The 14,526-nt window shown below is 39.2% G+C and overlaps 1 protein-coding gene across 4 annotated transcripts in view; it reads right to left on the bottom strand.

Moving 5' to 3' along the window:
- The window catches only part of PARD3B (par-3 family cell polarity regulator beta), a 1,015,202-nt gene that overhangs the window by 438,682 nt on the left and 561,994 nt on the right, over window positions 1–14,526 (bottom strand). For all 4 annotated transcript variants that reach the window (XM_011285494.3, XM_019838515.2, XM_019838513.2 and 1 more), the window contains 3 exons: window positions 13,203–13,555; window positions 10,725–10,864; window positions 9,269–9,397 (listed from right to left, as the gene is read on the bottom strand). In XM_011285494.3, coding sequence (XP_011283796.1) covers window positions 9,269–9,397; window positions 10,725–10,864; window positions 13,203–13,555 — 622 coding nt within the window. The remainder of the gene's footprint in view (window positions 1–9,268; window positions 9,398–10,724; window positions 10,865–13,202; window positions 13,556–14,526) is intronic.

Raw genomic sequence — 14,526 nt, 5'->3', positions numbered from 1 at the left:
AAAACTCTTCTTTTTTTTTCTAAACTCCAGAAGCCTAATCATGGCCACAGTGGTCACTCATAAGACACATGTTTTGTGGGGCGCCTGGGTGGCGCAGTCGGTTAAGCGTCCGACTTCAGCCAGGTCACGATCTCGCGGTCCGGGAGTTCGAGCCCCGCGTCGGGCTCTGGGCTGATGGCTCAGAGCCTGGAGCCTGTTTCCGATTCTGTGGCTCCCTCTCTCTCTGCCCCTCCCCCATTCGTGCTCTGTCTCTCTCTGTCCCAAAAATAAATAAACGTTGAAAAAAAAATTAAAAAAAAAAAAAAAGACACATGTTTTGTGCCATGAGAGTATAGCCGAATCTCATGGCTCTTCATCCTTAACACTGCAGGAGAATGCAATTAGGCCCCAGTCTTTCGAAGTGTCACGAGCTTCTTTTCAGCATAGGACACTTCTTCTTTCACTACCTTCCAATCTCCAACAAAACCAGTCTTGTGATAAAAGTCATTAAATGTTTTCATTCTGACACGTGGAGGCCATACAACCAGGCAAAATGGCCGCACCGCCTCCATGCGTTCTAGTAATGCTGAAACAGAGCTTTTATCATCATCAGTTTTATCAAGACTAGATTTTGCTGACAAGGGTTCAGTAAAATTCTTTCAGGTGTAAGTACCTCCCAGGGAGTAGCGAAGGACTACAATTCCCTCAGCCTTGTGGGCTACTGAACACATTAAAAAAAATTGGCAAACATTAAGGACCTAATCACTTAGTACACAGCATTAACTGACAGAAGGTGTGATGCACAGTTCAATGAGGTAGAAATCTTAAAAGTTTTGACTTTGACAAACAGTGTAAATTTTGGTAGGGGCAATGTCTCTGTGCCTCATTTTCCCCATTTTTAAGATAGATTGGAACAGCTAAACATAGTTGCTTTGTGACAGTAAATGAGGATCACTTTCTTAAGTGCTCTGAAATCTTTGCCATGAGTTCAAGCATAGCAGGATGGGGGGTGGTAGAATATGGTCCATGTAAGGAGCCAATGGAGCATATCTTACCCTATTAGCATCCATCCTGGAGATAGAGGAGAGAAGGGACAGAGGTGTAACTGCAAACAAAGACCAATAACCCAATCTTCTAAACTGCCCTAGAAGTACCTCTCTTTGGTATGTGTCTAAATCTACAAGTTACAAGGTGGCACGTAACAAATTTTGAGCACAATCAAATTGAGTGTGGAAATTTAAAAGCACAATCGAGTTGGGCCTGAAAAAGTCAAGTACAATTGAGTTTGCCTAAATGAATCAGGTGTAATTGAGTTGAGTAACTGGATTGTGCTCAGCACTGGCCTTTTGCCAAAATGAGGGGCACATGACCAAACAGACACAACTCAATTGGTCTTAAAATTTTCACAGAATTATTTTTCTTAGAGCAAAAAAATTGTTTGCAGAATGGAAACATAAAGTTGAAAATTTGGTCATGACAGCTAGTCAGTTATAGCTATTAAGTTATCCTACAGGCCTTTATGTTCCTTATAACAAAACCACTGTTCCAATGATTCTCAAACTTGAGTAAGCATCAGCACTATCTGGAGGGCTTGTCAAAATAAATCTTTATTTTATTTTTTTAAATTTTTTAAAATTTTAAGTAGGCTCCACACCCAATGTGGGGCTTGAACTCACAACCCTGAGATCAAGAGTCACATGCTCTATCAACTGGGCCAGTCAAGCTCCCTAAACTATACCTTTAGCTCCAACCCTAGAGTTTCTGATTCCTCAGGTCTGAAAGGCATCTGAGAATTTGCGCATGTAAGAAATTCCGAGGTAATGCTATCCTGCTGATCTGAGACCACACTTTGAGAACCACTTCAACTGAGCTGAAACACTTAAAAAATATTTTTAAATACTTTCAATATTTAAAAGATATCTAATATTTTAAATATTAGGCAATAATACTTATTGTTTGTGTATGTCTTTATAAGTAAACTGTACTAGATTATGCAAATGTATTCATGATCATTTAAACTATCTATATTGTCATTTATATTCTATCAATACTATCCCTATACTTGCTGTCTTGGTGCAGCTGTAACTAGATATTGCTAGTGACCTGAAATTTAAGGAAATCGTTGCATATTATTTTTATTTGGTCTAAAATAATTGTATCAGGAAGATAATGCATTAGAGACAGATTAGACAGACATAGAGCAGGAGCCACAGCACCATTAGCAATACCTTTTCCAACCTTCTATACCATCTGCTTTAATAATGTGTAGCTTTCATTTATTCAATCAACAAATATTTACTGAGCATATAGTGTGCACTAGGCACAGGAAATAACAACAGAAGATAATGTAATTTGACACTCACCACATATTAGCATGTATTCTCAGCTAATTCTCACAACAACCCTATAAGGTAGGTGTTGTTATTATCCTCATTTGACAAATGAGGAAATTGAGGCACAGAGACGTTGAGTAAGATTGCAAAGCAGGGATTCACATTCTATGTGCCCTATTCTAAACACTTTACACATTTAATGCTAACAGTCTCTCAGGTAGGCATTACTCTGATCCCAGCATTAGGGATGAGGAATGGGGGCTCAGGGAAATAATTTAATCAAGACCATTCAGCCAAGTGAGGATTCAACCCCACCAACTGATCCCAGATCCCAGGCTCCAAACGATTACATTAAAGCTAAATACAAAGAGCTCTTAGTAGGTACCCTACAGTCTTTTCACCCCTTCCAATTTATTCCAAACAACACAATTTCTCATGTTAGACCTTGCTCAGTAAGCTGTCAAGTTGGGCTGCCTACTATCTCCTTGATGTATTTTATGTTTTCTAATCTCAGAGTATTTGAAAGTGCTGTTTTCTTCACCCTGTAAGCCCTGCATTTGAAATCCTACTCAATTAAGACCTTTCTCAAATACTGTACTATTCTTAAAGGGTTTTCTCAGCCCCCCAACTTTAATCCCATAACACTTAATTGCATAATTTGATCAACTCATAACTCTTTTTTTCTTTATAGGTAGAAGCTCCTTGAGGACATGAATGCATCTTATTAATCTCTGGAGTTCACGTTGCAGAAACATGACTAGGATTAACTGAATACTGACTGAATGGAATTGCAATAAGGAGGGGAAAAATTATTGAGAGAAGCAGAAACGGAGGCTCTATTTCAGCAAGGACTCCATCTTAAGTCTCGAGAACTGTGTTATCTGGAGAGCCCATAAAATATAGCTGTGTTTTGTTTTCTGCATAATTATCTAAATTCCAAAACATAACTCCTGCACTTTGGTTTAGGTAGACAAATCATTCTGAAATCATCCTTCAATTTCTGCTACTTATCCACAAATAGCTGCTATAATATTCATTCTTCCTTAAGTACCTTGGTTAATTAAGCATGGAATCATTTGAATCTAATAGCCAAAGGGAATAAAATAATATATCAGTTAAATGAGGTTCATCTAAGATTTCAAACGAAAATACTGGCATGATTTATGATATTAAATAATTTGGCATTTGAAGGTATGAAGTTTTCACTTCGTAAGAAGATAAAAAACAGTCAAGGAGTCGGAGCCCCATGTCATTTGCAAAGGTAGTCGCAGGGATGAGTAAATATGGTAGTGTAGGAATACACTGAGCTCAGCAGCTATTAGGGGAGTGGCCACACACATGTGTATCTTTTTTTTTTTTTCCTCAGCAAAAGCAATATTCCTAAGTGAAGGTCAAATCCACATGACCAACATTGCTAACTTTTGAATCTCGATCATGCCAGGCAGGAGGAACTTGCTTGCTTGAAATAGAGTTCGTTCCACTTGCAGAAGCCAGCATTTAATAGCAGGCAAGCTTGGCAGGTAGAAATTATAAATACATTTGAAATTTTCTCAGCTCGTTTTAACCCACCAGGGGTTGCTGTGATTTTCAGGATAATTTAAAGATAAGGCAGCAGGTCAGAACATGAAACATTAAAGAGGTTAACAAAGAAATGGCATAATGTTTTTTTTTTTCTCCCCAATAAAGGAAAGATGACACACACATGCGTGTGCGTGTCTATGCACTTACATGACAAACAACACACACTCTCTCTCCTTCTCGTCTGTCTCTCTGAAACTCTCAAAAACTACAGGCAACGAATCAATAGAAAAACCTTTCGTTTGTCATGATCTTTCCTAAACGGACACTTTGCATAAGAAAACAAGAATTTTGGTTATCAGGGATAGAAAAGAACTGGCAGAGCATGTCTGTTTCAGAACACAGCCAACAAAGCCCTGGTTCCGTAGCGCAGTTTTATTTCACTGCAGACAGCGCAGTTTCACCTTCGGATTCTATTACCAACGCTAATCTCAAAGTCCCTTTTGCAAAAACGTTCCTTATGTGAACACCTCTTTAATAAACTCTCACCCAGTCAGGGGGTGAAGACATCAAAGGTTCTTCGAGCCTGGGATTCTGGAAGGATTACCTTTGAAACACACAGTTCTTTTGGTAAAGATACTAGAAAGAGCTAAATAGTTGTGAGGCTAGTACATGAATTCCTCTCACCTGATTTTGAACCCAGCCTGCCACTGATGGCATGAAGGTTGGCTACATGTGCTTCTAAATTTGTGATCCCAACCAGTTGTCCTGCCTTCAGGAGGAAGGACATGGACCCGCAAATGAAAGAATTCAGCACAGTTCTCATGTGGCAGGTCAGGAGAAATGGCCAGGAAGTGGGCGCTCAGGCCTCTGGAATGACAGAGGGTCACATCCGAGAGACCATCCTATCTTGGGACTTCCTGTGTAACTGCTGACCACATGCTCCCTTGGCTGTAAGTGTTAAGACTTTACAAGAAGCTAAGATAACAAGGAAATAAGGAAGATTTAACTGTCAGAAAACAGGCAGAGCAGTGCTGTTAAAGGGGTTGAGAGCTCATGAAACAGCAAGGCTTAAGAAAAGGAACAGGACGGTTTCTCAGAGCAGGAAAACAATAAACATGGTTTGTTTTCTTCAAAGGAGATAGAAGAAGACAAAAGCAGGAAGTACTGTCCTTCCCTCATCCTGCCAGATTTTCAATGGAGAGTCAAGTGTGTGCATCAATCATGATAAGGGAGGAGAGACCAAAGTGATAACACCTTCAGTTTTTTGAAAGAAAAACACAAAAACGCATCACATAGCACACTGTTCTTCAGTTTGCTCTTTCAAAGAGTGCAGTGAGTGTCACACTAGGAAGCAGCTCGCGTTGAAATAGTACCGTGCACGCCACACATGACCTCTCTTTAAACTTCCCGTAGGATTCTTGCTACTTAGCACCCAAGGAAGGCATGTGGGCCGGACAGAGTACTATTCCATATTTCTCCAGAACGAAGATTCTGGGTCCACACTACTTCGGTGCTTATAATCCTCAAGAATGCGGTGCTTTGCTGTGGCTACAAAGCATATTCCACATATTTAGATAATCACAAGTCAAATAGTTTTTAAAGCGTCTAGACTGTTTGCCAGAGAATTCTAGGAGAATGAATACTAACCACAGGCCCGCCAAATTTGGTATAACACTAAAAAAAACAAAAAAACAAAAAAAACAAAAAGAACAAATAATTTATTTGTACTCATAATCTCACAGTTGCACAATTGATGTAATATGCTCCCTGGTGGGCTTGGCCTATGATGTCACTTTTGGGGACAGAAATCAAATTTCACTAAATTCTATTAAATGAGAGTGAACTAATATATACAAGCTGCCTGACTTAACAATTCAGTTTCAAACAAAAAAAAATTTTTTTTTGGTAATTCAGTATTTTGGATACCAGTATGTATTTTCAAACAATAATAAAAAATCTCTGTTCAAAACAGTGGTTAGTCCCAGGCAAGCCTGAATGAATCTCTTTTACCCGTAATGTATCTAAAATATAGTATTACATTTTTATTGTATTTGATTCTATAGAGGTGGCAAGGTACTAGAATAATTGCAGCTGACATATATTGAGAACTTACAATTGGCCGGAAACTATGCCAAGAGCTTTGCATGGATGATCTCTTCTAATCTTCACAACAATCTTATGGTATAGATGAGGAAACTGAGCCTTAAGAATCATTTTGTGAGCTGCTCTAAACCACAAAGAAACACTGTATGATGGTGAGCTTGCAGAGTTGAACTCCAGAGACAATACTAAGCCTTAAGAAACCCAGGCCTCTGGTTCCCCTTAACAATAAGGGACCATCAATAGGTTACTTAACCAAACTGGACCTGTGTTTCTTCATGTACAAAGTTAGAGTCAGACATACAGATTCTTTGGGCTCCCTTTACTCTGAAAATTCTATTGTTACATTTATTAACTTCCAGATGTAGTTGTGTTTGATTGAGAATACATTCAGAGTTTCAAACTGGGGTAAGGTCAGCATCCCTCTCCCCCTTACCTGGGGCAGGCAGAAAGCTTCTAGGAAGAAGAAATTAGCTGTGGAGTTAGGAATTCTAGAAGACATAGATAGGAAAGGGGTATAACAAACTATTAGAGGAGAAACTAGGGTCTCATGAGAGTTTGAGTTCTTAGAGGGAGCTCTGTTATTAGGTTCTTTTGCTGGCTGGAATGCTTGTCTTTCTATGCAGGGTTTTACTCATTCCAGGACCATAGTTGAGGAGAATACCCAGTCAAAACTTCTTTCCTTGTTCTTATCCCTGAAACAAGTACATAGTCCCAGCAAAGCTTCCTAAAAGTTTTATCTCAAGCAACCGAAGAATTGGACAAGAAGTGAAAGGGCTTCCTGTTATATATACATGCTGCCTCTTTCTAATTATTTCTTCTCACTGTGGCTCTTGGAGAGAAAGACCAAATTCTTTATGTAAGTAAGGGACTGAAAGAAAAATCCATCTGCATTTTAGAAAAAAAAAATATTCGGACTCCAAGTTTCTGCAGCATTTCTTTTTAGGAAGAATAAGAAGATTCCGTGAGGAAGTGAGACTGAAATTCATGATTCTGGCCTTCCAAAATGGCTGGGAATGGAGGAGTCAAGTGGAGGAAAAGAGGTGGAGAATATAGTCTTTATGGCTTATACCACCTAATCTTCTTCCCTCCCCTGTTTTACTGCAGATCTACCTAGAGCATTCAATAGGGCAAGGGGAAAAATGGACAAGATGATGTGAAAGAGAAGGAAGGACCAGAAATGTGGAGAGAAGGGGGTCCTTTGGTCAGTACTAAGGAGCATTAATATATGAGAGAGGCGATTCAGGAAGGCTGTATATTCAAACATGAATATAAACATAGATAACAGAATATCAGGCTTAGAGTAGATATCTTAGAGCTTATCTAGTCTTACCATGTTACCAATGGGAGAATTTTTTCTAGAGCATCTCTGACAAATGGTAAGGCAGTCTCTGTTTCAATATTCTAAGTTGCCTACTTTCTTCTTGGACAGCTCCAACAGTTAGAAACTACTGTAACTTGTAATTTATCACTTCCAAATATTTGTTTTGGTACCAGCTCAAGGAGGGGCGGGAAATTAGTCTTAATTATTTTTGCATCCCCAGAACCTCCAACTTAGTGCAGAGCATGTACTTAGTAAATTGATCATCTAATTAATACCTAAGTATATTAATGGATATAAACTACCTGGAGAAACATATTAATCCATACAATTAACTCTTTACCCATTTTATTTTTTTTTTAATTTTTTTTTCAACGTTTATTTATTTTTGGGACAGAGAGAGAGAGACAGAGCATGAATGGGGGAGGGGCAGAGAGAGAGGGAGACACAGAATCGGAAACAGGCTCCAGGCTCTGAGCCATCAGCCCAGAGCCGGACGCGGGGCTCGAACTCACGGACCGCGAGATCATGACCTGGCTGAAGTCGGACGCTTAACCGACTGCGCCACCCAGGCGCCCCCTCTTTACCCATTTTATAGCAATCAAAATATGCCCTAAATTTTCCTTTTTGCAGGCTAACTATAGTCAGTTTTCTCAACTAACCCTCACTGGTTCTGATGATGTAACTCTGGGAACGTATCATATTACCTATATGTACCTTTGTCATTTCTTATATAGATTCAAAAGAAATTAAAAAAAGGAGTAATTAAAAGTCCTTTTATCACATCTATTCCTTTTTATTATTAGTCATAAAAGTCCTTAGAATTTTCTATAGTCTTCTTAAATACATACATCAATAATAAAATAGTACATGTTCACTATTTTAAAAATGAGAAAATTAAAATCTCTCATAATCCCAACATTTTGGGTGCATTTCCTGCCATTTGGGGGGGGGTTCTTTTGAAGATATTTTAATGTGATTTGATCATGCTACAGATATCATTAAAAATTTTTTTTAATGTTTATTTATTTTTGAGAGAGGCAGAACATGAGCAGGGGAGGGGCAGAGAGAGAGGGAGACACAGAATCTGAAGCAGGGTCCAGGCTCTGAGCTGTCAGCACAGAGCCCGACATGGGGCTCAAACTCACACATTGTGAGATCGTAAGCTGAGCCGAAGTCAGATGCTTAACCGACTGAGCCACCCAAGCACCCCAATTTTTTTTAATGACTATATATATCATCTTATACCTACTTTTTAACTTAATGCACTATGAGCATTTTCTCATGTTATTATCAGCTCTCCACAGAGACCATTTTAAGTATTATATTTCACTGAAGAGCTACCTAGTTATTTATCTAACTAATACCTCTGGTTGTACAGCACCCAATATATCACTACAATAAACAGGGCTTTAGAAAACAAATCCATGTACATGAATTTTTTCCACATCTTTCTTTGATGATCAGTTTAGGACAGATTACTAGAAGTGCAGTTAGTAGGTCAAAGGATATACATTTTTAACAAGACTTTTGAAATTCTCTTCCTCAGGATACATTTCCCAGCCCTCAAGACTAGGTTCCCTTGTACCTGTTACTACAGGACCTTGCAATTCTTTTTCATAACCATCATCATTTTGAATACTTGGTTATATTTCTTTCCTTTTAGACTGCAAACTGCATTAAGGTAGGGCATGACCATTTTTGCTGACTGCGTTTTGCATAAAGCAAACATAGAGCACGCAAAGGGTATTTTATTTCGTTGAATAATGTTAAATTGCTTCCTTAAAAGGGTGTTCGAATTGGTACCCGGGAAGCACTGATGGCATTTATCCAACTCACCGCATTAACATCATAAAGCTATGATACCCCCAAATGGGACAAAATACTTAGTGTGATTCAATTTTTGTTACAGATGAAACCTGTGACTTAGAACTCATCTCTCAGCTATTATGAATTCACTGGGTATAGTAAACTCTGCACCGAAGATTCAGTGAGACTGTGACCTGAACATTACCAGCTCTCGGGGAAGAAAAGCTCCTTCTTGACGGGCGATGACCAGCGATGCTGTTTCTCCCTGCTTGGTGCTCCTCAGCATGGCCACGAGCTCTTCTTGAGTTCGTCCAGTGACATCTCTGCCATTTACCTAATGGATGCCATCATATGAACAGATCACAACACTTTTCGTCTCCTTCTACCCTAGATGGCTTCCACAGGTAAGTAGCAAATGGGCTCCTACAATTAATAAAGCTTGGAACAGATGAAACTGAACACATGAGCCCAAACCAACTATGCTCAAAGTACCAGTACCGCACTGACCATCATGACTGAGGTGCCAGATCCCTTTGTTTCTATATATTTAAACATTTTTTAACGTTTTATTTATTTTTGAGAGAGGCAGAGAGACAGAGCGTGAGTGGGAAAGGGGAAGAGAGGGAGGAAGACACACAATCTGAAGCCGGCTCCAGGCTCTGAGCTGTCAGCACAGAGCCTGACATGGGACTCAAACTCACAAACAGTGAGATCATGACCTGAGCCAAAGTCAGATGCTTAACTGACTGAGCCACCCAGGCGCTCCAGTGCTAGATCCCTTTAGATAGTCAGTAATTAATAGTTTCTCATGGGATGTTACTTTCTTAGGAAGGGAAAATCAAAGTGAGAGCAGAGAATGATTCCTACAACGGGAAAGAAGTAGATTTCAGATGCTTAACTGGCACCATTTTCTGCCTAACGCTAAAAAGCAAACAATGGACCACAACCACACAGCAAATTTCTTTGGAAGTAAAAGTCTTTTGTTACAATTAGTGTTCTCCATCTTTGAAAATTATAGTCTCCGGGTCATCATAGATTATTGGAAATTATAATTTGGAGCTGGATTAATTACTTGGTGCATCTTCTTTCATAACTAGAACTATATACAAATGTATAGTGTTGCTTCTATGCCATGAGAATGTTAAATAAAGCCGGCCAGTTTCAATGAGGATGGTTTCTTGAAAGGCAAGTTAACAATATATATTTCGCTAAGAAGATGATGCTATCACACAAAAATACATGGGAGGGGGGAATTCTCTTGCTTTGGGGGTGTTTCAATTACCTCTTTATAAGCCTAGATCAACCTGAGGCAGGCTGGCCTACGCCTGTAGGAAGTTTAAAGAAACCGTTGCCAGAATATGGCTATAACTCTGAGACTTCTTAGCCATAATTGCATATATGATGAATTCCTGGATGATTCAAATTCCCAGGAACCCTAAGAGGTAGATATGAGAAGGAGGAAATAGGGAAGAGTTCTCAGTGTTACTTGTCCTTACATAACTGACTCTATGGGGGCTTAAAGTCAGTTTTTTAAATATAATTAAAGTCCTTATCTTGTCTACAAGTGATAATTTTCAATTTTTATATTCAAAATATAAATATTAATGTATTTATGTAAACACCCAGGATACTTTACTGAAGATATTAGTTCCAATTCTTACCTCCAAAATTCTGTCCCCTGATTGCAGGCGGCCATCTTTTATTGCTGCTCCCTTTGGTAAAATGTTTTTTACAAAAATGGGACCAGGCCCATGTATGGAAGAGTCTCTGGTAACAACAGTGAAACCCAGTCCTTCAGGGCCTAGTGTGTAAGACCAGGAAAATGCACGGTCACCTTAAGTAGAAACCTTAACAGCGAAATCTACCTAATTTAGACTAATGTCAAGTAAGTAAATATTTACATTCCAGGAAATATTTTAAACACACTTCAGTTGTTCTGGCTGCAAATACAGATTATAGTTCCTGACAGGCCATGATGGTTTCAAAGTGAATTTAGGGCCCAATGCAGATGTGTAACACTTTCGTTTATTGAGGTACCAGAAGAAATACCACATGTTATCCATAAACCCAGGAGATTGATTTCTCAGTAAACCATAAGGAGCCAAAGGCCATCTGACATGAGTTTCGTCAGGCACTCACTCAGCTAGCCTCCCTGCAGCTCCCTGCACCTGGGTCTTGATTCCTTGAATGCTGCGTCCCATTGTCCCCTCCCTCACTCTTGCATCTCCAATCTCTCTCTTCCAGTATGTGGTTTTCACTTTATCTGAAGGTATGCTCAAATATCTGTACCCTGAAGAATGCTTACTTCAATCTTACTTCTGCTTCAGCCTTCCGTCACCAATGATCTACCCATGACCACATCCACTAATTTTTCCTATTCTGATCTGTCCCTTTCTCTAGCTTTGACACTTCTCCTCAGTTGTTTTCTTGAAATTAATGCCCCCCTCTGTGGTTTTCATACCTTTATTTTCTGATTATTTTCCTACCTCTCTGATCACATTATGTCTGTCACTCTCTCTTACCCACGGTTTTCCCACATGAACATAGATGTTTCCCAAGGCTCTTACCTGGTACAATTTGTTTTCTAGATTCTCTGCCTTGGCCAGCTCCTGCTCCAATTACCATCTCCCTATAGATGACACCTAAATCTCTCTGGCCCTAATTTCTCTGGTGTCAGCTTCTTACATATGACCATGCACATATTTCCACCAGTATTTCAAACTTCACTATGACCTCCCTTCTCTAATTCAGATCCTGGGCTTTTCACATACACTCATCTTCTAAAAACTCTAATTTCTAGTAATGGCATCACCATTGAACAAGCCACCTGCAATTCTCTCTCTCTCCCTTCTCCTACATCCAGTCACCAGACAAGGCATGCATGTTATATTTAGACAGATGCAATGTATCCTTTATTGATACTTCATTGTTTGATCTCATCTTCGGCATGTTATTCTGCTGTCAGATTAATCTTCCCAAAGTACAGCTGTGATGTCATAGTCTTTATTTTTGCATTTAAGGCTTTCTGATGGAGTCTTAAGTTATGTTCTGTGTCTGATTTATCTGTCCTCAAAGCACTCAATCCCATGTCTTAGACATAGCTGGATAATTTGTACAAAAAAAAAAAACAATGCATTTATATAAAAAGCCTAATTGCTAAGCACACTAGAGAATTTGTACTTCCTAGTCCATACAGTTTCTTCTCAGTACAGAATTCTTAAGGGGGGACAAAATTCTGACCAGAGGATCTCTCAGAATAACCACCATATCCTAATTAAAGGTATATCTTATTTTCTTTTGATATACGTTAATGAGTATTTTAAAACTACCTTGTGATCATTAAATTCTGTATTAATTCAGACAAAACTTTGAGATTTTGGTTTCTTTCGAACCGAGTCTTGAGAATCACATCAGATTGCAGAAGGCCGCAGAGGGGGAAGGGATTATCAGGAGGTTACAAAATAAACAAAAGCACAAAAGCGCATGAATGCTTATGTGTGTATATGTGTATAATACTGCATAAATATGCATGTATATGAATGCCCTAGTCTCATTGATCTGGGCTTGAAATGCATAGAAAAGTTGGAAAAGATGAAGGTAAGGTTATACATGCTTTTGAAATTAAGTATGTTTTGAGAAACCGTATGCAATGTTGAATTAGCGAAATTTCACTTACATAATTATATATAATAATTATCCATTATAATGATCACATACTTGCTTTTTGAGAACTAAATGTTTAGCTGGTATAAAACTATCTTAGAGAACCAGAAATAATATATGCGCTTTTTAGACTCTATCTACAAGGTGCTACAAAAATCACTCATCTTGCTGCGAAAAGGGTTCCACCGAATTTCAGTGCTTCTTTAGTGTTACGTTTTTCTCAGGTTTGCGATGGTTCTTTCCATTTGTCAACCTGTCTTTATCATGTTTGCTTTTGTTTCAAATACGCTATACTCTCCAGAAGGAAAGAATAAGAAAGTAGTACAATTTCAAGAAACTTAGGTAACTGACTTAAATCTATTCTTCGATACAATTAAATGAAGGGAGAATGAACAAAATTAGCCTTAATGCATTTCTCTTAACCAATTTTACATGTTACAATAATAGAATGCTATTAAGCATCATGTAATAATTACCTTTCTTTAGGTCAATCTTAATTTTCTTTGCATTCTTCTTGCTGCCAAACCCCATGAGAGGGGAGAGTGAGGGAGAGGATGGCTTTCTACCCAGTCTTGGGACTCGGGGGCTCTTGTTTTGTTGCAGGGAAGTCGATGCATCCTCTTCAGGACGCCCTGTTCCTGTTCCTGTTTTTATTCCTGATATTCCATGGACAGGAGGAGGCAGCTTTGTTCTCAAAACGCCATCATTGTCACCAAAAATGTTAAGCGGTCCAATGACTGATTTTTCATACTGGTCACGGTTTTGAGGTGGAAGCACATTGAGGAGGACACTTGGGGACTTCATTGCCTGGCGGAAGACATCTTGAGCCCTTCAAAGAGAGGGAGTAAATATGTCACGACACCATGCTCTAGCGTGGCCCCTAATGCACCCCAAACCACGGCAACAGGAGAGCACAGTAGCACAGGGAAAGGAGAAACTGTCACTATCACTACCAGGATGGCTGCAAACTAAGTACTAGTTACCACTTAGGACTTGACCACGAGGTACGCAGACACTGGGCTGGCGACACTTGGGTGACTAACATGGACAATTCTCTCATTTGATCTTTTTAACAACTTTCTTAATCTTCTCATTTCCTCTTCGGTAAGTATAATTCACTCTTATTTTGCAAAATGAGGAAAATGAGGCTCAGAGAGATCAAATAACCCGTCCAAGGACCCACAACTTTTGAGTATTTCCGAATCTGAAAATCTGCCCAGAGGCAATTACTAAAGTAGATATAAAAGCAAACTTTAATTTTAGATGAAAAAAATTATTTTGTATTACTGACCAGATTATCAGTTCGTTTCCTTTCAGGGCTTTATTCGAAAGTACAGGTCTGCCCTGAGATGGGTTGTGTTCCAGAATTTCAATTCTGACACAAACATTTCCTCCTGGAGATATTGATTATACTGGTTGTACCAAATGTCATAGTGAATTATCAATCTAATACGCACCCTCCCTGCTATTCTCTTATAGAGTGCCTGTATTTTTTTACTTTTTGTCTTAGTCCTGGGTGTTTTGCCTCAAATTTCCTACTACCTTTCGTCTCCTTCATCCTTCTGCCTCCTTGTGTCCCCTGACTACCTTGCCCAGCCTGTGTTGCCAACATGATCTACCCAAAAGGGTTACAGGAAAGCTGGGAGCCAGAAAATTCTTTCTTCTCCTCTTTCTCGAAACTCAGAAGTGATGGGGGAACCCCAGCAGCCCTCTGGTGACCACGACACAACTTAAAGAGAGCAGCCACTTAGTAAGGATGACAAAGCAGAAAGATGGAAAACGCCTCTCTTGCTGATGCTT

Source organism: Felis catus, chromosome C1, assembly GCF_018350175.1.
Source record: "Felis catus isolate Fca126 chromosome C1, F.catus_Fca126_mat1.0, whole genome shotgun sequence".
Lineage (NCBI taxonomy): Eukaryota > Metazoa > Chordata > Mammalia > Carnivora > Felidae > Felis > Felis catus.
This window is presented reverse-complemented; position numbering and strand designations above follow the sequence as displayed.